Consider the following 24400-nt stretch of genomic DNA (forward strand, 5'->3'; position numbering starts at 1 on the left):
AAAGATGTTCAACATCACTCATTATCAGAGAAATGCAAATCAAAACCACAATGAGGTACCATTTCACGCCAGCCAGAATGGCTGCTATCCAAAAGTCTACAAGCAATAAATGCTGGAGAGGGTGTGGAGAAAAAGGGACCCTCTTACACTGTTGGTGGGAATGCAAACTAGTACAGCCATTATGGAGAACAATGTGGAGATTCCTTAAAAAACTGGAAATAGAACTGCCTTATGACCCAGCAATCCCACTGCTGGGGATACACACTGAGGAAACCAGAATTGAAAGAGACATGTGTACCCTCATGTTCATTGCAGCACTGTTTATAATAGCCAGGACATGGAAACAACCTAGATGCCCATCAGCAGATGAATGGATAAGAAAGCTGTGGTACATATACACAATGGAGTATTACTCAGCCATTAAAAGAATACATTTGAATCAGTTCTAATGAGATGGATGAAACTGGAGCCTATTATACAGAGTGAAGTAAGCCAGGAAGAAAAACACCAATACAGTATACTAACGCATACACATGGAATTTAGAAAGATGGTAATGATAACCCCGTATGTGAGACAGCAGAAGAGAAACAGATATATAGAACAGTCTTGTGGACTCTGTGGGAGAGGGTGAGGGTGGGATGATTTGGGAGAATGGCACTGAAACATGTTTAATGTCATATGTGAAATGAATCGCCAGTCCAGGTTCAATGCATGATACAGGATGCTCGGGGCTGATGCACTGGGATGACCCAGAGGGATGGTATGGGGAGGGAGGTGGGAGGGGGGTTCAGGATGGGGAACACGTGTACACCCATGGCGGATGCATGTTGATGTATGGCAAAACCAATACAATATTGTAAGGTAATTAGCCTCCAATTAAAATAAATAAATTTATATTAAAAAATTAAAAGAAGAAAAGATAATTCAAAAATCATAAAAAGGACACCTCTTATTTCATTTTATGAAGCCAAAATAATTTTGATACCAACCTTTGTGCAGAACCAAAAAGAATAGCCCAACTTCCATTAAAATTAAGAATAAACCAAAGAGATCTATTACCAACATTATTATTCTGCTTTGCCTGTGGAAGTCCAGATAATGCAGTTAAAACAATGAAATGGAAGACATGGTATAAACTGGAGGAAAAAGACAATTATTAGTTTGGTGATTGTACAACTTTATAGCTAGAAAATTCAAGACATTATTGAAAAATCGCTAGAATCAATAAGAAAAAGTATTAAAGATAACTCAGTATAAAGTGAAGTACACCAAATTTGAAAGCTTATCTCTATACGAACAGTAGCCAACTAAAACTGAAAATACAGGGGAAAAATTCCATTCACAATAACAATAAAAACAAATGCTTAGGAATACATTTAGCCAAAGAGATACATTGAAAATGCTGTAAAAATTTATTAAGGAACATAAAACAATATTTGAACAAATGAAAAGACATACCATATTATTGACTGGGAAGGCTTAGTATTATAAAAAATCAATTCGATCCAAATTAAGATATAAATTTCATGTAATGCCAACTAAAATCACATCAGGCCTTCTCTCAAAGCCTGCATTTGGCAAGATTTCCCTGGCTGCAGTTTCAAAGAATGAAAACCTTACCTAAGAAGGTTTCATGTAATTCCATCATGTCGCAGTTGCCTGTTGAAATGATTTGCTCCGTCCCTTGTCACTTTAAAACCTTGGACCATTTCCTTCTCCAGGGGATCTTCCTGACCCAGGGATTGAACCTGTGGCTCCTGCATTGACAGATGGATTCTTTACCATTGAGCTACCAGGAAGAAGGGGATAAATATATGTAATTATAATTGATTTTCATTGTTGTATGACAGAAACCAACACAACATTGTAAAGCAATTTTTCTCCAATTAAAGATGAAAAAGAAAACAAACTAGGACCATCAGGTTTTCTTCTAGTTTTGCTGTTGTTATCATTCTCATAAAAAGTCAGATTGGAACACAGAAAGAGCAGAACCTTGGGCATGACCAGATTTTTGGTAGAGAGGAGAAAAGGCTAGTTTTGACCTGAATTTCCTGTGTATACTTCCTTCCAAAGGTTGTTGCTGATAGGGAAAGTTTGTGTTAAGAGAAAGAAGATTGATGGTGACCTGGAAATTGAGATATCTGTGGTTTCTCTTAGGACTGTTCTCTTCTATCATGCGCGAGCTTGCCAACATCACCCATGATGGGCCCAAATGGATTGTACTGGATGGTGACATTGATCCGATGTGGATCGAGTCTCTGAACACTGTCATGGATGATAACAAGGTACCAAGGGGCAAGGGGAGCCTCATGTCATCCCCAGTCATCAGTGAAACCAGCTCCCAAGGCACATTTGAAAGCCTGGATTCGACAGTAAGGCTGGCCCTGAGTAAGGAATTGTTACTGGTGTTTATTTATTTATTTATTTATTTTTTGCTTTATTGAGATAGAGTTAACATATAACGTTGTTATAATTGATATAAAACATTGTGTACATTACATTTAAGGTGTAAGACCTGATGATTTGAAATACTTGTATATTGCAAAATGATTACCACAATAAGGTTAGCTGACAACTCCATCACCTCCCATAATTACCTTTGTATGTGCCTGGTGAGAACTTCTAATATCTATTCTTTTTTAATTTTTTAAAATTGGAGTACAGTATGGAAATTCCTTTAAAAAAAAAAACTAGAAGTAGAACTATCCTATGACCCAACAATCCCACTACTGGGCATATACCCTGAGAAAACCATAATTGAAAGAGATGCATATACACCAATGTTCACTGCAGCACTTTTTACAATAGCTAGGACCTGGACGCAATCTAGATGTCCACTGACAAGATGAATGGAAACAGAAAGCGTGATACATATATGCAATGGAATATTACTTGGCTATAAAAAAGAATGCATTTGAGTCAGTCCTAATGAGGTAGATGGACCTAGAGCCTATTATACAGAGTAAAGTAAGTCAGAAAGACAAATTTCGTATATTAACTCATGCATATGAAATCTAGAAAGATGGTACTAAGATCTATTCTTTCAGCAGCTTTCAAGTACACAGTATAATATTGTTAACTACAGTCACCATGTCTTACATTACTTATTCATCTTATAACTGGGATGTTTATAATTGCCCACCCAATACCCCCATCCCTGGCAACCACCAATTTATTCTCTGTTTCTATGAGTTTTTTTTTTAAGATTCCATACATAAGTGAGATTACCTATTGTTTGCCTTTCTCTGTCTGACATTTCATGTGCCATAATGCTCTCCAGGCCATCCATGCTGTCGCAGATAGCAGGATTTCCTTCTTTTTATGGCTGAATAGCGTTCCATTCTGTGTGTGTGTGTGGCATCTTCTTTATCCATTCATCCACTGACAGACACGTAGGTTGTTCCCACCTCTTGGCTGTTGTAAATAGCACTCCAGTGAGCACAGGATGCAGATAACTCTTCAAGATCCTGATTTCAGCTACCTGTAAATGGCAACCCACCCCAGTATTCTTGCCTGGAAAATTCCATGGACAGAGGAGCCTGGCAGGCCACAGTCCATGGGGTCGCAGGAGTTGGACACAACTGAGTGACTTTCACTCTCACTTCATCTTTAACAGGTGTCTTAGAACTGATTCATCCAGTATCAGTCTGTATCAGACTGTATCAGTCTTAGAACTCATACAATAACTTTCAGTTATTTCAAAGCCACTGCCATCACTCCCATGTTTTTAGCATTGCTGTAATTTCCTTTAGAATTTTCCACATGTAGATCAATTCAGTACTTAGAGCTGCAAAGAATCTTAAATCATGTATTCAAATCTTTTTTCTAAAAGGGATTTTTTTGTTTATTTATAAATAAAGGAAACTGATGATCAGAAACATTCTGAGCCTGTCAGGTGTCCTCAGTGGTGGTCAATCTTTATCACAGAGAGGATGTTTTATTTTATTTTTTTATAAACATTGAAAACTGACTGCCAATAAAGAGGCTGTAAAGTTGGTAGCACTTAACTTGTTTGGAAAGCACACCCAGATTAGAGGTTTTACGATGGCTTTACCATGTACGGAACATACTCTTCCAGAGGGAGCCCTTTAAAAGAAACAGTAGTTACATGAAACCTGAGCTCTTTTCCTTTAATTATCATTTTTTAAAAAATATGGTCTGTTGTTGTTATTGTTCATTCATTAAGTCATGTCTGACTCTTTGAGACCCCATGAACTGGAGTATGCCTGTCCTTCACTCTCTCCTGGAGCTTGCTCAAACTCATGTCCGTTGAATCAGTGATGCCATCTGACCATCTCATCCTCTGTCACCCCCTTCTCCTCCTGCCCTCAATCTTTCCCAGGATCAGGGTCTTTTCCAGTGAGTCAGTTCTTTGCATCAGGTGGCCAAAGTACTAGAGCTTCAGCTTTAGCATCAGTCCTTCCAATGAATATTCAGGACTGATTTCCTTTAGAATTGACTGGTTTGATCTCCTTGCTGTCCAAGGAACTCTCAGGAGTCTTCTCCAGCACCTCAGTTCAAAAGCATCAATATGTTCCAGTTCATTCAAATCACTGACATCACTTAAACTTTTCAGATAGCTTATCTCCTGACTCAGTACACAGGGATGGTGATCAAGGGGCTATAGAAGGAGAGAGAGAAGACTTTGTAGAAACTTTCAAAGATACTTATAATCGTAATGCCTATCAGGAATAAAAGCCAAACTCCCCTGAGCTGGCCTTGCACCCTAATTCCTCCCTGCCTGCTGTGCCCCTCACCTGTGTCCAGGTGCTGACCTTGGCAAGCAACGAGAGGATCCCTCTGAATCCCACCATGAGGCTTCTCTTTGAGATCAGCCACCTGCACACAGCCACGCCAGCCACTGTCTCCAGAGCAGGTATGGACCACGAGAGGGAACAGCCACATACCTACTCAGCTGAAAACAGGTGCCTCTAGTGATCCCTGTTTCGCTGGCTCTGACCAAAGCTCCAAACAGGAGTCATACATTGACCATCCAAAACTCTGGCCTAATCCTCAGCCCTAATCCATACCCACGAAAGTGAGCCAGTGCTCTGCAGCCAGGATCATGTGAGTTTCTCAATTCAGAAATGTTTACAGTAACAGAAAGAGGAATAGCCCCTGAGCTGGACTACTACTGTCTTCTGCACAGAAATGCCTCGAACTACGCTACTTTCAGGCCAGTTCTAGCTTCCATGGAGGCTAGTGAAGATGATTGAGCATTACAAGTTCTCACTATATCTTGGTGCAAAATGACTTTATACCATAACTTTCCTGGTTAGGGCATGGACTTATTCATTGAGGGGCTTCTCTGGTGGCTCAGTGATAAAGAATCTGCCTGCCAATGCAGGAGACGTGAGGTTGATCCTTGGATCAGGAAGATCCATTGGAGGAGGAAATGGCAACCCACTCCAGTATTCTTGTCTGGAGAATTCCATGGACAGAGGAGCTTTGGCAGGATACAGTCCATGGGGTCACAAAAGAGCCAGACACGACTGAGCAACTAAACAATATCCTTTTGGGGGCCACCATGAATGTGCACACTTCGTCACCATGACAAGTATTGCTAATCAATCACAGTCTTCTTTCCTCCTGAGCCTGGATTTGGCCTCAGGATCCTTCTCAACACTGCTGTCCATCAGCTATTATCAGGCCATCAGAGCTGATCCCAATAGCAAACCCTCTCAGATCTCAGCCAGATCTCTGTTATTTTCTTTTTCAAGATTTTTTTTTTTTTTTTTTTTTTTTTGCTGTGGACCATTTTTAAAGTCTTTATTGAATTTGTTACAATATTGCTTCTGTTTTATGTTTCGGCTTTTTGGCCACAAGACATATAGGATCTTAGTTCCCTGACCAGAGATCGAACCTGCACCCCTGCACTGGAAGACAAAGCCTCAACCACTGGACTCCCAGGGAAGCCCCTCTGTTCTTTTCAAGGCCAGTCTTCTGTACATTTTTTTAAACATAGAAAATAACTCTGGAGTGAAGAATATGCTGAGCTCTATGGACATGTAACTAAGCTATATTCTCTATGCTCCCAGGGATCCTGTACATTAACCCAGCAGACCTGGGCTGGAACCCTCCTGTGAGCAGCTGGATTGACAGGAGAGAGATCCAGACAGAGAGAGCCAACCTAACCATCCTATTTGACAAGTATCTTCCGACCTGCTTAGATGCACTCAGAACCAGGTAGGCCAAGCAATGAGGAAGGCGAAGAATTAAAGCAGCAACAAAGAGCCTGTTGGCTCATACCTGGTGTCCTGCTGATGTTCTATCCTGTCCCCAAAGTCAGACATCCCCAGGCAGTCCCCTCCAGGTGTGGCAGACGGCAGAGGGAACATACATTAGGATGGAGTTGAGATGCCTGTTGTCAGTCCAGGCAGGAAGAGAGGTGAGCGAAGAGAAGGGAGATTCAGAGAGCCTTCTGTGAGTGCTATACAGGTGTATCTGGAGGAAGGTGCAAGTTGTAGTTTTTGTTCAGTTGCTAAGTCATGTCTGATTCTTTGCAACCCCATGGACTGTAGCCCACCAGGCTTCTCTGTCCATGGGATTTCCCAAACAAGAATAGAGTGGGTAGCCATGCCCTCCTCCAGGAGATCTTACCAACCCAGGGGTCGAACCCATCTCTCCTGCATTGGCAGACAGGTTCTTAACCCTGACCCATCTGGGAACCTAGATGGCTTGCTTATCAGCCACCCCGAGCCTCTATAATACCAAAGCTTTTGCTGCTGCAAAGCCACATAGAGTTGTCAAATCCACAGACACCAGCAGATGTCCATAGCTGTCCAACAGCACCATTAGGATGGAATAGTCCAATGTTTTAGAACATATCTGGGTATCTCTCTCTTCAGATTTAAGAAGATAATTCCAGTCCCAGAGCAGAGCACAGTCCAGATGCTGTGCCACCTTCTTGAGTGTCTGCTGACCGAGGAGGACATCCCTGCAGACTGCCCCAAGGACACCTACGAGCTTTACTTTGTGTTTGCTGCCATCTGGGCTTTTGGTGGAGCACTGGTCCAGGACCAGGTAAGAGGGTGTGTGCTGAGGCTAACACCCACGCTAACCAGCCAAGATTTGGTAGACAGAACGGTTAAATGTCAGAATATAGAAAGACCATACATAATGTATGTTTAAAATTGAAAAATATTAACTGGTAGATATGGAAAAATGATATGGAATTTAATCAATATGTGAACAAAATAAGGTATTTACCTTATTAGAAACAGTTGTTCTATTCAGGATTTTTGTTTTCCTGTTCTTTCATTACCAAATGGTGATACAATTACTTCAAACTTATGAACTTATAACCAATTATTGATAAATTTGGGGCTGGTGTATGGGGATGATCCAGAGAGATGATATGGGGTGGGAGGTGGGGGGGGAGTTCATGTAAAAAAATAAAATAAATAAATAAATAAAAAATGAAATCATTGTAAAAAAAAAAAAAAGAATTAACATGGGGGCATCAAACCATTTATTTATGTCTCCCTGATTTTGCTGAAGACGCCAGCCCCCTTAGGAGAGCTTCATGTAGTGAGACAGATGAGACTGAGCTGCATTTTGTTGCTTTTGATTTAGTGAATGTATCCCTAATTTCTTGGACAGTTGCTGATTGAATTTGAAAAACTAGAGGTGTGAATACCATACTTAGAAAGATGTGTGTTTTAGGTGGGATGGTGCTGTGCTTTAGAGGCTTGAGTAGGAGGAATCCCTTCTTAAAAACCTTCTAGAGCAAGTATCTATACCAACCATCACATCTTCATCACCCCTGAAACACAGCGCTGTCCCTAGAAGGCTTTTGCTGTTGTTCAGTTGCTAAGTCATTTTTGACTCTTGATGACTCCATGGACTGCAGGAGGACACTATGCCCCGCTGTCCTCCGCTATCTCCAGGAGTTTGCTCAAATTCATGTCCATTGAGTCAATGATGCCATCCAACCATCTCATCGTCTGTCACTTACTTGGCTTCCTGCCCTCAATCTTTCCCAGCATCATGGTCTTCTCCAGTGAGTTGACTCTTCCCATCAGGTGGCCAAAATATTGGAGCTTCAGCTTCAACATCAGTCCTTCCAGTGAATATTCAGGGTTGATTTCCTTTAGGATTGACTGGTTTGATCTCCTTGCAGTCCAAGGGACTCTCAAGAGTCTTATCCAGCACCGCAGTTTGAAGGCATCAACTCTTCATTAGTCAGCCTTCTTTGTGGAAGAACCATAGAAAGTTAGACCAAAGTTTAATCAACATCTATGAGTAGAAAAACGAAGTGGTATTTATCTCTTGGTGTTTACTGCTGTGGTTTCAGGCTCTTTGGCATCCTGTTCTCTAAGCTTTGTGTATTCTCAACCTTTTACTTTACTGAGTTTTCTCCAAATAAAAGGTACTTTACCTGGAAACAACATAATTGAGGTTAGGCAGATCAGTCTTTTACAAGTGACTCTAGCTACCAGGGTAGCTTAGCAGTAAGGAATACACCTGGCAATGCTGGAGACACGAGATTGGTCTCTAGGCTGGGAAGATCCCCTGGAGAAGGAAATGGCTATCCACTCCAGTATTCTTGCCTGGAGAATTCCATGGACAGAGGAGCCTGGTGGACTACAGTGGTGGGGTCAGAAAGAATCAGACACGACTTAGTGACTGAGCATGCGCTAGCTACCAGGCAACATTATATAGAGGCTGAGAATGTGGACCCAGGGTTTGAATTCTAACTCTGCCACTTGTTACCTGGGAACCCTGGACAAGTAACTTAACATCTCTCTACCTTAATCTCATTACTGGCACAAAGAGCTAGATAAATTGACCAAGTATCTTTATCCTGATACCCAAAACTTTGGGTACAAAGGCAGTGAAAGTGATAATAGTGGTACCCATTTCCTAGGATAGATGTAAGGATTAAATGAAGGGATGCTGTTCTAATTGTCCACATGTAAAACTCTTAGAATACTGCTTATTATTAATATTCTCCTACTTAGGGCTTCCCAGGTGATGCAGGAGACGCCTGAGACACGAGTTTGATCCCTGGGTCAGGAAGATTCCCTGGAAGAGAGCACAGCAACCCACTCCAGTATTCTTGCCTAGAGAATCCCATGGATAGAGAAGCCTGGCAGGCTACAATCCATAGTGTTGTAGAGAGTCAGACGTGACTGAAGTGACTTAGCATGCGTGCACCATAAATATTCAGTTTTATAGCAAGTATCTGATGCTTTTCTCACAACAGGGGATTAAGCCAAGCTGCAGTTTTTGGAAAGTTATGATTTACTCTTTCTGGTCTGGGTTGATTATGGGCTCTTCCAAAGAAAAAGGTAGGGGCTTCCCTGGTGACACAGTGGATAAGAATCCACCTGCCAAGGCAGGGGACTTGGGTTCGATTCCTGATCCAGAAAGATCCCACAACCAAGCCCCTACACCATGACTACTGAGTCTGTATTCCAGTGCCCGCGCGGCAACCACTGAGCCCACGTTCCTGGAGCCCGTGCTCAGCAACAAGAGAAGGCACTGCAATGAGAAGCCCGCACACCGAAACTAAAGAGTAACCCCCACTCACCACAACTAGAGAAAAGCCCACGTGCAGCAGCGAAGACCCAGCACAGCCACAATTAAAGAAATAAATAACTTTTAAAAGATGCAGCCCCTGACGTTTCGGCTGCTGAAATGTCAGCAACCACTGCTGGGCTCCTCTCTTACACTGGTGCTGAGCAGGCCATGGGGTACCAGGATAAAGACATATGGTCAATTTTTTCTCTCTCCATGTAAAAAAATTTAAATCCACTCAGCTCTTTTTAAAAGCCCAAGAGAAAGCCTCCCTCCGGGCATCCCAGGCTCTGGAGTACTTGGAGCTGTCGGCGGCCCTGCTGGCCCTGGTGGGTAGAGGCGGGCAGAGCACACTGGAGAAAGCTTTCACCAGCAGGAACTGTCCAAGACCCCCTCACAGCCTGCATTCAAGCCAAACACGAAATAGTGCTGTAAATAGAAAAGTACAAAGGTAGCCAGAATATTCACATCAGGAACACCCATGGTGCTTATATTGAAAAAGCTGTTATTAACGAAAAGCAGAATATAATACAAAGCACAGCCCATACCTGGGTAGACATTCCAGTAAAAAGAGGGAGTGGGCAGGTGGACCCTGGCTAAATACTTTGCAGCAGTCACAGCAAATTCTCTCTCAGAAGCAAATGCTTCTCAGCACCCTATCCAGCACCTAGGTTCAACTCCCAATTCTTCTCTTTAAATAAATAAATAAACTTGTTATTTTATATTGGAGTACAGCTAATTAACAATGTTGTGATAGTTTCAGGCTGAGCAAAGGGACTCAGCCATACATACACATGAATCCATTCTCCTCCAAACTTCCCTCCCATCCAGGCTGCCACATAACACTGAACACAGTTCTCTGTGCTATACAGTAGGCCCTTGTTGGTTATCCATTTTAAATATAGCAATGAGTACATATCCATTCCAAACTCCCTAACTGTCCCTTCCCCCACCACCATTCTTTCCCCTGACTCCCAATTCTGCCATATGTTGCTAGAATGTAACCAGTGTGCTTTTGCTTTTTCATGCATAAAATAGGAGTAATTTTCAGGAGCCAGGCTGACTTAGAGCATCATGAAGATCAAACGAGGTGATACTGTTTCCAAACTCAGCTACATTGCACCACACTGTATGTCAGCCTTCCTGTTGTCAAGTTCAAAGGGCAGGAAGAGGACCGGAGACTTGTCGGAATCTAAAGGAGCTGGAGTTCAAAAGGAGCTCCTTCACTGAGGTCACTCAAAGAGCAGAGACACTCAAAGAGTCAAACTGGGAAAAGGCAGCTGGATGGCTCAGCAGAGGTGACCTTGTCTTTCTAGCGTCCAGTTAGAGTAGAAAGTTAGGTCCAGCGCCAGGCTTTAGGAAGCCAGACAGTGCAGCCCAGTGAATGGCTTGGCTGAGAAACTGACCAGGTAGCTCAAAGTGGAATTGAGAGTGAGGAAAGAAGGTCCATCACCAACCTCCTTCTTTCTAAAGTTGGTCTGTGTCTTGGATTCTCCATATAAACCTAAAATCTGGTTTTCATTAGGAAGCCAAAGGTCTTCAGGAATTTTTCATCCAAAGGTAGACAGCTGTTCTGTTTTCATGAATAAATGCTGTCAGCCAGAAAACAGTTGCTGTCAGGCAAGACACATTTTTTAAGCTTTGTTTTGTATTTTCTTTTCTCTTAGTTTTTGTTGGGAATGGTTTTTCAGTATTGGTTGTTAGTTCTGCTTAGGTGTTTTAGGGGGAAGCCCTCTTTTCCATAGTGTAATTCCATTTGAGAGGCTGTCTAAAAATCGTTTTAATTCATAGGAAGATTTTAATATCTGAGAGTACTCAAACTAAGGATATAAAATTCCTGTGTGTGTATGTGTTTGTTACTTGCTCAGTCGTGATTGATTCTGTGACCTCACGGACTGTAGCTTGCCAGGATCTTCTGTCCATGGGATTCTGCAGGCAAGAATACTGGAGTGGATAGCCATTCTCTTCTCCAGGGGATCTTCCCAAACCTGGGTCTCCTGCATTGCAGGCAGATTTTTTTTTTTTTTTTTTTTTTTTTTTACCATCTGAACCACAAGGGAAGCTCATAAACTTCCTATATCTTCCCATTATGATGAAAAAGCACAGAAAGCACAACCCTTGAAATCATATAACATTGGTTATTTCTATTTTTTGCACCTATTTTAAATTCTGTTAGTGTATTTAAGAAAGTAAGTGTTAGTCGCTCACTCGTGCCCGACTCTTTGTGATCCCATGGACTGCAGCCCACCAGGCTCCTGTGTCCATGAGATTTTCCAGGCAAGGATACTGGAGTGGATTGCCATTTCCTTCTGCAGGGTGTCTTCCCAACCCAGGGATTGAACCCGGGTCTCCTGCACTGTGGGCAGATTCTTTACCGACTGAGCTAGTGTGTTTACTTCACTGTGACTATTTTTGAGGGTACCTTTGCATTTTGCTTTTGACCTTGGATCTACAATTTGGATGTCAACAACTTCCCTAAAAAGCACCAGTATGTTAAGTTCTGATGTCATGATCCCAATCTGGGTTATTCATCTTTAATCTCGTTTCCAGTCTCTATGTTCAGCAGTATTTTTAATAAAGAATTACAGAGGGAAAAAAAAGAATTTCGTCCAAGGGTCAAAGATTGGGATTTGTTTCCCCTCACATTTCTGATTGAGGAGGACAGATATTAGGAAGATATTTTGTCCCCTTAATCTGAATTCACATCAGAATAAGAAGAGCAAACAAACCTGTCCTTAGAGCCTATTTCCATTCTCTTTTTAAGGTGCAAGAATTCAATCCTATTTACCAAGTAGACAACAAAGTTAGTGCCATTTCTTCCAAGTTCAGATTCATTGCCATGCGCCCAGCTTCCTAGTCTGTCCTGCTCTGCAGAAACATTTCCTAAATTGCCCATTCTGAACCTCCTCAGGACTTTTCCTAGGTCTGTGTGTTCAAAGAGTGGGTTGGCTCCCCAAGAAGGTAGCCAGTAGCAGTGGGCTTTTGTGTGTACATGTGTGGGTGTGTTGTGGGGGGCGTGGGTGTTACGTTTCGGTCTGAAAGAAATAGCCTGAGTACTCAGGTGCACAGCCCTGTCTTCGGGGCTCATGCTTTAATATGGGTGCATGTAAACACCGTGTCTCTGTCTATTCCTTCTGTCAGAAAGACCTGTATAGCTTTGTCTCTAGATTTGCCCCTAGATTTGAGGATTTTAGCTCTGGAAGGAAATTCAGAAATACTCTTTTCTAGAATCCTCATTTTATAGATCAGGAAACTGCGGCATGAAAAGAGATGACTTGCTGGTGGTTATGTACTCCACTCCCCGCTGAGATTCTTATCGCTGTTTCTTCCTGTGCCTCCCAGGTGTCTACGATCACATTTTATTTTTTAAAGATTTTTTTTAATGTGGACCATTTATAAAGTCTTTATTGAAGGTGTTACAATATTGTTTCTGTTTTATATTTGGAGTTTTTTGGCTCAGAGGTGTGTGGGATCTTAGCTTCAGGACCAGGGATCAAACCCACACCCTCTGTACTGAAAGGTGATGTCTTAACCACTGGACTGCCAGGGGAGTCCCAACAGGCTCCATTTTATTCCTTCTGTCCCCGACTGCCGTCCTGGACATGGCTCAGAGTCTCAGGAGTCTAGAGGGGTGTGTTGGATAGGTCTCTGAGAGTTTCTGGCTGCACTTGCCCTTCTTGGGGTCTCAGGATCCCTCTCTGTCTGTGTTCTTACACCTCTCTCCCTCCCTCCCCTCCACCTGCCAGGGCTCTGAGATGCACCAGGCCAGGGCGACCCAGCCCCATGGTCAAGCAGGTGCACACATACACACTCCAGAGCAGCCCCCGCTTAGCTGGGCCTTGTTCGGGCTGGTCCTCGGGGGACAAGGAGGAGCCAGCTGTGCTCCCGGCCCTGACCTTCTGCCTGATGCAGGGCAGCCTGTCCAGGCTTCTCGTGCTCTGCAGAGCCTTGACTCCTGACTTGCTTTGTTTGGGCAGCTCGTGGACCACCGGGCAGAGTTCAGCAAATGGTGGCTCAACGAGTTCAAGACCATCAAATTTCCCTCCCAAGGAACCATCTTTGACTATTACATAGACCCAGAGACCAAGAAATTCGAGCCTTGGTCCAAGCTCATCCCGCAGTTTGAATTTGACCCTGAGACACCTCTGCAGGTGAGTGTGGCTGAGCGGCAACCAGGGATATGTAATGTCCCCAGAATCTGTGGTGGCTCTCGTGGCAGCCCCTGACACATTCCCAAAAGGTTTGACCTCATTAAGAATTAGCTACTTTTCTTTTCAGAGAAAATTAGAGGTTCAATATAGTGATGCATGCGTGCGTGCTAAGTTGCTTCAGTCTGACTCTTTGTGACCCTATGGACTATAGCCTGCTAGACTCCTCTGACTATGGGATTTTCCAGGCAAGAATACTGGAGTGGGTTGCCATGCCCTTCTCCAGGGGATCTTTCCGACCCCGGGATTGAACCTGTGTCTCTTATGTCTCCTTCATTGCAGGCAGGTTCTTTACTACTGAACCACCTGGGAAGCCCTCAGCATAGTCATAAGATCTCCCCAAGCCTAGGTAACTTAATTAGCAGACCCCCCTGCAGGCATCCTGAGACAACACGGGGTAGATCAGGCAGAAGGCTTTAAAATACAATCCAGAGGCCTCAGGGAGGCAAACAGCTCTAGTAGAGGCGGATGAGTGTGCCCTCTAACCACAGCATGAGTTACGGGAAGGGTCTCTCTGGGTAACAGGGGGCCCTCCTGCCTGCAATAGTGAGCCCCCAACCCCAGCGCGATTCCCTCTCCTGAAATGCCCCAGGGTGCTCTGACAGCATGTGAGTCTCCCACGAGCCCCCAGTTCGCTCCTCCTGTCTCCCGCCACCCCCACCCCATCTCCCCCTGACCCCAGGCCTGCCTGGTGCACACCAGCGAGACCATATGCCTCTGCTACTTCCTGGAGCGGCTCCTGGCGCGGCGGCGGCCGGTCATGCTGGTGGGAACTGCGGGCACCGGCAAGTCGGTGCTGGTGGAAGCGAAGCTGGCCAGCCTGGACCCCGAGGCATACCTGGTGAAAAACGTGCCCTTCAACTACTACACCACATCAGCCATGCTGCAGGGTGAGTGTCAGCACACCAGTAACTGAGTGAGCCGGCCTGCTCCTCATGGCGCACAAAGTCAGGTACTCACTCGCCAACCAGGGAAGAGAAAGGGGCCTTTAATCAAAGTGCCAGCAATCTGGGGAGACGGCGGGTTCAGCGTCTCCCAAAAACTGCTTCCCAAGACTGCTCCGTGGTGAAAAAGTTTAAAGAGAAACAAGTCATCTCAATTAATCACTGAGATGAGGATGGGGCAGGTCAGGGTCGTGGCCATCTCCGCACTGCGTGCAGGCTTGTCAGCTCCAGAGACCTTCTAGACCAGGGGTCGCCAGCCTCCAGGACCTAATGCCTGATGATCTGAGGTGGAAGTGGTGTAATAATAACAGAAATAAAGTGCACAGTACATGTGACACGCTTGAATCATCCCAAAACCATCCCCCACCCCTCAGTCTGTGGAAAAATCGTCTTCCAGGAAACGGGTTCCTGGTGCCAAAAAGGTTGAGGACCGCTGCTCTAAACGTCATCTTGTTCATACAGTTTGATTTATTTGCAAGATGACTGAAGAGGAATCTTGGGAGAGGTCTGATCATCTGTTAATTCGGTTCAGTTCAGTCTCTCAGTCGTGTCTGACTCTGCACGCCAGGCTTCCCTGTCCTTCACCAACTCCCGGACTTTGCTCAAACTCATGTCCATCGAGTCAGTGATGCCATCCCACCATCTCATCTTCTATCGTCCCCTTCTCCTCCTGCCTTCAATCTTTCCCAGCATCAGGGTCTTTTCCAATGAGCCAATTCTTCACATCCTTTGGCCAAAGTATTGGAGGTTCAGCCTCAGCATCAGTCCTTCCAATTAATATTCAGGGTAGATTTCCTTTAAAATTGACTGGTTTGATATTGCAGTCCAAGGGGCTCTCAAGAGTCTTCTCCAGCACCGCAGTTCAAAGGCATCAATTTTCGGCACTCAGCTCTCTTTATGGTCCAATTCTCACATCTGTACCTGACTACTGGAAAAACCATAGCTTTGACAATATGGACCTTTATCGGCAAAGTAATGTCTCTGCTTTTTAATATGCTAAGTTGGTCATAGCTTTTCTTCCAAGGAGCAATCAATCTATTAATTGCTTATTTGCCATTTCTACTTCTTTGATCTATGGGAAGAACTGACAAGTTAGTCCAGGTATTGCGTGATGAAAGGATTTGAAAGGAGTGCTCAGGTCAAGGGCAAGTAGAGCATGCGGGTGCCTGGTTTAAAACGTGAGTTACAGTATGTGTGTGTGAGTTGCTCATCATATCCAGCTCTTTGTGACCCCATGGACTGTAGTGCTCCAGGCTAGTTACACTATAGCTTCACTAAAGTGACAAGAAAGGGGCTTCCTGCTGAGGGTGATTTCCTGCAAGGAGCTGCTCACATAAAGAGCCCAGGGGGCGTGGAGCGGGGGACCTGACCTCCTCCACTCTGAGCTGAAACGGAGGTCAGGCACCTCCCCAGCTGACTTCCCTCCCACTCCTCTCTTGCCTGTCCCCTCCCCTGTCTGTCCCTCTCTCCAGCACCTTAGCAAGGTCCCCTTTCCCATTCTTTATCCCGAACTGCTTCCCTGGCTGCTGAACTCCTCCAGGGCAGGAGTTCCACACAGAGCAGGTCAGTGCCTTGATGACAAAGAAAACAGAAAACCTACTGAAAGATTCCCACGGGCTTACAGACTCCTGGCACCAGAAGGGTCTCTAGAGGTCATTTCATGCACCCCTCACACCTTACACGTGGGGTAACTGAGGCTTGGGTTCAAGCACGTGGCTGCCTAAGGTCACCATGGTGCCACAAGGCTGGTGTGGCAGTTCCAGCCTGCTGAGCACGTGGAGTGTGCGTTTCACAGGGCATTCAGTGCTGGGCTCCCGAGCAGACGGGGGCCCTCAGGGATCCCAAGGGTCACTGCATCTGCCTCCCCGACCCCAGCCACTTTCTTGACCTTGATTGTCGAGTCTCCTTTTGTTTAGAAACACTCCTCACGCTGACCCTAGAAGCAGCCTCCTTTTGAAGAAGCGCTGAAGCCAGTCTCCCCACAAGAGGAGGGTAGTAGCCAGGCTGGAGAGAAACCCCCCTCTCACTCCTCACACCAGAACAGCCCCGCCCCACCCTCTGGAGTCTGAGCCACTGGATCACCAGGGAAGTCCCCAAATCATTTAATCTTGTGCAGACCTGTGAAGTAAGTCCTTTTATCACCCGCATGTCGTAGATGAGAAAACCAAGGCGCAGGGAAGTTACATAAGCTCCTTGAGGCTACACAGTGAGTGGTGGAACCAGGGTTTGAATCCAGAGAGTCTGACTTCAGAGCCTGTGCCCTTAACCACTAGGCTATACCTCCTCCCCTGAAAATAAAACGCTTTGGAAATTGAAATAAATATTTGATATTTACTACTCTTACCACTAGTGACACTATTTGAGTCTGGAAAGATTATTTTCTAGAATACTATTGTAATGATTTTATGATGTAAAAAGTACTTTGACTAGAGAATAAACATTCATTGCCAAGAAAAAAAGAGAGGAGCTTCATATCCTTGATTCTGAAAAATGCCAGATTCCCTTACTTGAAAATTCCCATCCATCACTTTAGTCACAGTCCAAACAAGTTTGTTCATTTGGCTTCTTAGCTGAAAACATTTCAGAAGTAACGAAACGGCAAGAGGAAGGATGCTTAGCAGTTATGAAAGTTGGAACAAGAAAGCTGGTATCCAAGAGGAAATAGAAAATGTAAAAAGGAGATGCAGGAACCCACAGGGCGGCTGCTCTGACATCAGACAAGAAGCAAATTGTGCCCCCACAGCAGGAGTCCATGTCTCTGTTCTGGTTTTGGCCATGCGGCATGCAGGATCTTAATTCTCTGATCAGAGATTGAACCCATGCCCTCTGCAGTGTAAGCACAGAATCTTAACCACTGGACCTCCAGGGTTGCCCTCCATCACTCTTTCTGAAGCCCAGCATTTTTACTGCGGTTTGTGGTTAAGACCCTATGGAATTATGTTGAATGTGATGTGGTACAGTCTGCTTTAGAAGGCAGACAGTATAAACCCAGACAGATGTGCAGAATGAGTGTTTATAAGGTAATGAATGTAATGATGGCAAAGACAGGAAATAGCCTGGTTATCCATATGATAGAATGCCAGGCATTATTACAAAGAATGAGGACATTCTGTATGAGTTAAGCTGGCTCCATTTCCAAAATCTTTGTCGAGTGAGAAAAGCACAATACAGAACAGTGTGTATAGTATGCTCCAAATTATGTCTTGTTTAAAAAGAGACATATAAAACTTTGCATACATATACACTCACACATCTGTGCTTATACTTCCTAAGAGTATCTCCGGAGGGACACGCAAGCAACAGCAGTTGCCCTTGGCAAGGGGAACTGGATGCTAAGAGTGGGGATGGAGAATGACTTAAACGTTTTTAAAATTATGAAATATTTCGAGCATTCGGAAAAGTACAGACAAGAGTATAACAGATGCCCATGTACCCACCACCCAGACTTCACAGATGTTAACATTTCTGTCGTCTTGCTATGGATCTTAGCATTTTAAGTACAGCTAACACACCACCCCCCAGCCCTTCCCCCATCATGCCCTTGGAAACCAGACTAGGACCACTATAGCTGATGTGCCATCATTCCCAAGTTACCCTTTCGATATATGTATGTAGCCATGAAATACACAATGTTGTTGTGTGTATTTAAATTTTAAGTATGTGTCATATTATAACTTCCATTGGTAACTTGCTTTTCTCATCCTTGTCTGTTTTAATGCATGTGGAGTGCTTCTTCACTGGTTTTCACTGCTGCATAGAATTCCCTTGTGTGACTAAATCACAGCTCATTTACCCATTCTCCTACTAAAATGCAACATAATTTTTCAACATTTTCCATTTATAAAATATTTTTTTAGTTATAATTGGCATATGATACATGATATGCATTAAAGCACACAATCTGATAAGTTTTTAAATATTTACCCACCATGAAACCATCTCTATGCTTGAAATAATGTACACACTCACCGCTTTGAGAGTCCCTCACCTCCCTGGTAATCCCTCCCTCCCTCCCAACCATGCGCCCCCCAATCCCCTCTCTGTGTCTAAGGCAACCACTGATCTGTTTCTGTCACTACAGGTTAGTTTGCAATTTCTAGAATTTTATATAATGGAATTGTCATATAATAGCCCTCTTTTTTTTTTTCTGGCTCCTTTCACTCAGCTTGATTTTGAGATTTACCCAAGTTGTTGAGGGTACGACAGTTCATTCTTTTCATTCCTGAATAGCAAGACAAAATATGTAAAACACTCAGAATGATTCCTAGCATACAATAAGTGCTCAGTAAATGGAAGCTGTTATTCTAACAATATTAAAATCCTTCTCAAATTTAAGTTATAAATACGATGCAAAAATCCCTGAGCCCCAACTGCCAAAACAAAAGGAGCATGAGCAAGCCCCTTTTGCTTGAAAAAAAAGATGTTTAGCATAAGCTATGCTAAAGCAAAAATAATGTTTTTGAAAAAAATGTTCCAGCTTACAAATGGGCAATAACTTCACCCAGCAGGTCAATTCACTGAGGTCTCCAGAGGAGTGTTTTACAGCTCACTCATCCTGCTAGTCCATTGGATGCCATTTTTCTCAAATCAGATGTTCTTTTATAGAGAAGGCAGCTGCTTGATATTCCCTGCATCTTTCCTCTCTTATCGCTTCCAGCTCTGGGGTCTCCATTGAGTACTTTTCTAAACAGATTCAAAACTCCTTCAAATGCAAACAGGGCTTGTGTTTCAAGGCATTCACATTGCTTATCAGTGTGGATAGCACAGCTTTATTTGAAGTTTTTACTATGCCAAGCCCCTGTGTTATCAGTAATGCTTTTGACTGCAAGCAGCAGACAGCGTATTAAAAAGCAGAGACATCAGTCTGTCTACAATGGTCCGTATAGTCAAAACTATGCTTTTTCCAGTAGTCATGTGGATATGAGAGTTGGACCATAAAGAAGGCTGAGTGCCCAAGAACTGATGCTTTCATCTTGTCCTGGGGAAGACTCTTGAGAGTCTCTTGGACTGCCAGGAGATCAAATCAGTCAATCCTACCTAAAGGAAATCAACCCTGAATACTCATTGAAAGGACTGATGCTGAGGCTGAAGCGCCAATCCTTTGGCCACCTGTGTGCTGCAGTCCATGTGGTTGCAAACAGTCAAACATGACTGAACAACTGAACAACAACAAGGAGAAAATCTGATAATGACACAGAGTTTTTTTCATGCAACAAGAAGTCTTGAGGTAGGTAGTTGCTAATGCTGAATCAATGGTTCAATGCTATTGAGGCTATAATATCTATTATTCTCTTAGACGCTCCTTCAGGATAGCAGAGTCTCTGCTGCTCCAGCCATCACATCCACATTCCAAATGGAAAAAAAAAAAAAAGATAAAGGAAAGAGTTCGTGCCCTGGTCAGGAAACAGTAGCACTCCAGGAATCCCACAGATTTATGTGTGTGTTCAAAATTGTGTCACATGGCCAATTTCTAGCTGGAACATAACTAAGGAGAAGGAAGATGGAAATGATGTCCATCAGGGATCTGATGACAGACAGTCTCTATTTTTACAAAATGAGAAAATGAGGCTTAGAGGTCTTACGTGACCTCCCTCAAAGTTGCATAGTGATTTAATAGCCAAGCTGTCTTATTTCATTGAGCTACCTATCCATCCACTTTGATAAGTTGTGCATCTACATTTCCATAAGAGAATGCCAACTTTGCTTCCACTTGTCTAATATCTGGAGCACATGGGTGTCTCTGCCTTTGACAGTAAGTAGAAGAGGCCCTTCCCTTGTTCAGTGACACTCTCAGGCTTCACCTGACCACTTGCCAGCAGCTGCACCAATACCAGGTTAATAACCCTGGCATCTGGGCTGAGGAGGCAGATCTGTGTCCCTCCAGCTGCTCTAAACACCACAGACCCAGGGCCACTGCTCCCTTTCCCTTCACTGGGTTATCATCTAATGATCCACTCTTGGATGTTGTTGAAGGTTAGGATGATCAAAGATAAATTTAAACAAAAATACCTCCTGTAAAAATCTAGGTTGAAGACCATGACCACTTTGCAGCCCAATACACCTTTTATAAGTTTCCTGGATACATGCCTTTTAGAACTGAGTGCCTAAAATTTGTTTTCCTACAAAAGTAGAGATGGGTTTGTATCAGTGATCTGGGATGGCATGGCTACTGTAATTATACACAGATTGAGTTCTAAGCTTTCAAAGAGCCAGTTCATAAAGGACAATGTAACCATTCTTATTTCATTACAGTAACTATATCACCCATGATTAGTGGCTCAAATAAGTTTCTTCTACTATACAGTTTGAAATCACTTTTAATCTTTTTCAGTTGGTCTGTTTTATGTCTATTTAAATAGCTTAAGTCTTTTCTCATTCATTTTGGAAATATAAGTGATTTTTGAGAACTAAAGGAATTTGCAGTGACCCATCGACAGGACAGTTTAGAAAGGGAAAAAGAGGAGTAAAGAACTGGGTCACAGCATCGATGGACTTGTATTTGCAGTGCAATGGGAGTGAGCCAAAGCAATGCTCATCACAGTTCCGAATTCTCCTGACATCCAACTGTGACTTGAAGTATTAGCTCAACAAATATTTGAGTGTGTAATTACACTAATTAGATGGGAGCTCGGGTGTCTGAGTCCTTGTGTAAAACAAACCCATCACGTGTTCATTAAAAAGTTTAAAGCTGGATGAGACTTTGAAAGATCTGATCAAACTCTTGACCTCAAAGGAGCATTACATTATCACACAGATAGCTTTCAGCACTTGCCTGAATATCTTCCAAAAAGGAGATGCTGCCCTGTGCTTAGTGGCTCAGTCGTGTCCAACTCTTTGCAGTCCCGTGGACTGTAGCCTGTCATGGACTGTAGCCTGCCATGGACTGTAGACAGGCTCTTCTGTCCATGGGGATTCTCCAAGCAAGAATACTGGAGTGGGTTGCCATGCCCTTCTCCAGGGGATCTTCCCAACCCAGGGATCGAACCCAGGTCTCCTGCATTGCAGGCAGATTCTTTTAACATCTGAGCCACCAGGGAAGCACAAGAATGGATAGGCTGCTGAAATGGGTAGCCTAGCCCTTCTCCAGGGGATCTTCCCGGCCCAGGAATCAATGGGGTCTCCCACATTGCAAGTGAATTCTTTACCAGCTGACTTACCAGGGAAGTCCAAAAGGAGATGACACAGAATTAAATCATCAAAGACTTACCATCTAGTAGGCAAGATGCTCTACTTCGAATGGGGATTCAAAACATAAAGAAATTGAAAACAACACATTTAAGACTATAGGGAAATCATCCCGTAAATTTTAGCACCTCCAAATTATGGAATGCAATGCAGCAATTAAAAACCATGTTCTAGTAGGCTAGGTATTATCACATAAAAAGGTTTATAATATATGAAATGAAAAACAACATACACAGGCAGAATATACAATATAATTCCTATTTTGTAAAGGAAAAAAATCTAACAGAGCAAATACACTAGAGTGAAATAAACCAAAATATTGAAAGTTAGGCTTACTGCTAGGTGATAGAATTATGGGCAATTTTCATTTTCATCATTATGATTCTCTATGCTTTCCAATCTTTATATAATGAGTATGTATTATTTTATAATTATGCAAAACATGTTACTTTTTGAAAGAACAAGTGAGGAGCCCTTACAATATAACTAAAATGTCTTAACATGTGAGAATTTGGATAATACTAAGGGAAAAGAGTTCAAACACAGAAACACAAATCAGGCCAATGCAAAGTGAAGACATGATTGATTATTAAGGATCTCCGTCAAAAAACATGGTCTGGCAGCATGTTAACTAAACTAGGGATTTCTGAAGGACAGGAGCCAGATCATAGTAACGTTTCAGAAGCAGTGTGCCATGGTGGGTGCATAAGTTGCCATAGTCAGGCAGACCTGAGTTGGAATCCTGACTTTGTCCTCAGTAGCTGGATGACCTTGAATAAAGCCCCTTTATTTCCCTAAAGCTCAGTTTTCTCTTTTGTTGAGAGATGTTTTAGAGGTGATAATGATGCATGCTAGGGCTGCTCTGAAGGTTCAGTGATACGGTGCGTGTTACGTCGTCCGTGTAGACCCAGGTCCCTAGTGATGCCCAGCAAATGAATGACTGCAGGGCTCCGGTGCTCAGAGCCTGGAGGAATCCTGGGATGAGTGAGAAGGGCTCACAAGGTCTGTCTTCCCCAGCCATGTGAAAGAAGCATCGGGATCAGTATCAAGAGCCCTGGGTTCTAATTCCAGCACCACATTTAGCCTGTGTCAGCCTCTGTTTCTTTAGTTACAAAGAGGGTATGATAAACCTTTCTTTGCCTATTCATGGAGTTTGTTATCATATTAAGTCATGTATTCATTCATTCTTTAATCCGTTTTTGAATACCTTCCTTTGTGATAAATAATATCCTAGGGGCTGGGGTTATGACAATGAGGAAAACAGAGAAAGATTCCTGGCCTTTGGGAGTTTATAATGTGGAGGGACTGAAATAATAAACAAGATGAATAAGTAAGATATACAGGATATTAAGTGGTAATAAGTGTTAATAGAGGAAAACGAAGTCGGGGCCAGGCATAAGAGGTGGGGTGGGGGGGCTTTTATTTGGGCTCAAGTGCTAGGGAAGGGCTTCCTAAGAAGATGGCATTTGAGTAAGTAAATGCCTGGTGTAAGTGAGGGAGCAAACTTCTGGCATTTAGGAGAAGAGACTGCAGACAGAGGACGCAGCCAGAGCAAAGACGCCATGGCCGTGGGTGACTCGTGAGTCAGAAACAGGATGGCGGGAGCAGAGGGAGTGAAGGCAGGAGCAGTGGGACAGAAAAACCGACATGGGGGTTTGCCCCGGTAGCCAGACAGGCTTTTGCTCCAAGTGAGATGGGACGCCACTGGGGGTTTTAAGCATGGGACTGGCACAGTCTGATTTACATCTTACAAGGATACCTCTGCCTGCTGTCTTGAGAACATAGAGCATGAATCTAAGGGCAAGAGCAGGAAGATCATTTGGCAGGATGTCGTGGACACCGGCCGTGAGAGTCTGGACGAGGATGGTAGCAGTGTTGTTGTTCAGCCGCTCAGTTGTGTCGGACTCTTTGCGACCCCATGGGCTGCAGCAGGCCAGGCTTCCCTGTCCTTCACCATCTCTTGGAGCTTGTTCAAACTCATGTCCATGGAGTCACCGATGCCATCCAACCATCTCATCCTCTGTCACCCCCTTCTCCTCCTGCCTTCAATCTTTCCCAGCATCACAGTCTTTTCCGTGAGTCAGCTTTTTCCATCAGGTGACCAAAGGATTGAACTTCAGCTTCAGCATCAGTCCTTCCAATGAATATTCAGGATTGATTTCCTTTAGGATTGACTGGTTTGATCACCTTGCAGTCCTAAGGACTCTCAAGAGTCTTCCCCAGCATCACAATTCAAAAGTATCAATTCTTCGCACTCAGCCTTCTTTATGGTCCAACTCTCTCATCCATACAATACTGGAAAAACCATAGCTTCGGCTATACTGACTTTTGTAAGCAAAGTCATGTTTCTGCTTTTGAATACACTGTCTAGATTTGTGATAGCTTTCCTTCCAAGGAGCAGATGTCTTATGTAAACCCACTTCTGTTCTTCCAGTTCTGCCTGGAAGCAGAACTCACTACTGTTTCATTCTAGATAAGACTTGGAGCAGAAGTCAGCCAAGAAGGGATCCAGTGTGTATGTCTTTCCCGGGGAGGCCTCT

General features: G+C 43.7%; 1 protein-coding gene across 4 annotated transcripts in view; it reads left to right on the forward strand.

The window, feature by feature from the left end:
- The window catches only part of DNAH9 (dynein axonemal heavy chain 9), a 285514-nt gene that overhangs the window by 127107 nt on the left and 134007 nt on the right, over positions 1-24400 (forward strand). For 3 of the 4 annotated variants that reach the window (XM_027974876.2, XM_060394831.1, XM_042255676.2), the window contains exons 33-38: positions 2159-2286; positions 4769-4877; positions 6040-6187; positions 6850-7024; positions 13501-13674; positions 14414-14621. In XM_027974876.2, coding sequence (XP_027830677.2) covers positions 2159-2286; positions 4769-4877; positions 6040-6187; positions 6850-7024; positions 13501-13674; positions 14414-14621 — 942 coding nt within the window. Of the gene's footprint in view, positions 1-1462; positions 1818-2158; positions 2287-4768; positions 4878-6039; positions 6188-6849; positions 7025-13500; positions 13675-14413; positions 14622-24400 lie in introns of those variants that run through there. The other variant, XM_060394832.1, reaches the window with a different exon arrangement.

Source organism: Ovis aries, chromosome 11 (genome assembly GCF_016772045.2).
Source record: "Ovis aries strain OAR_USU_Benz2616 breed Rambouillet chromosome 11, ARS-UI_Ramb_v3.0, whole genome shotgun sequence".
Taxonomy (NCBI): Eukaryota; Metazoa; Chordata; class Mammalia; order Artiodactyla; family Bovidae; genus Ovis; species Ovis aries.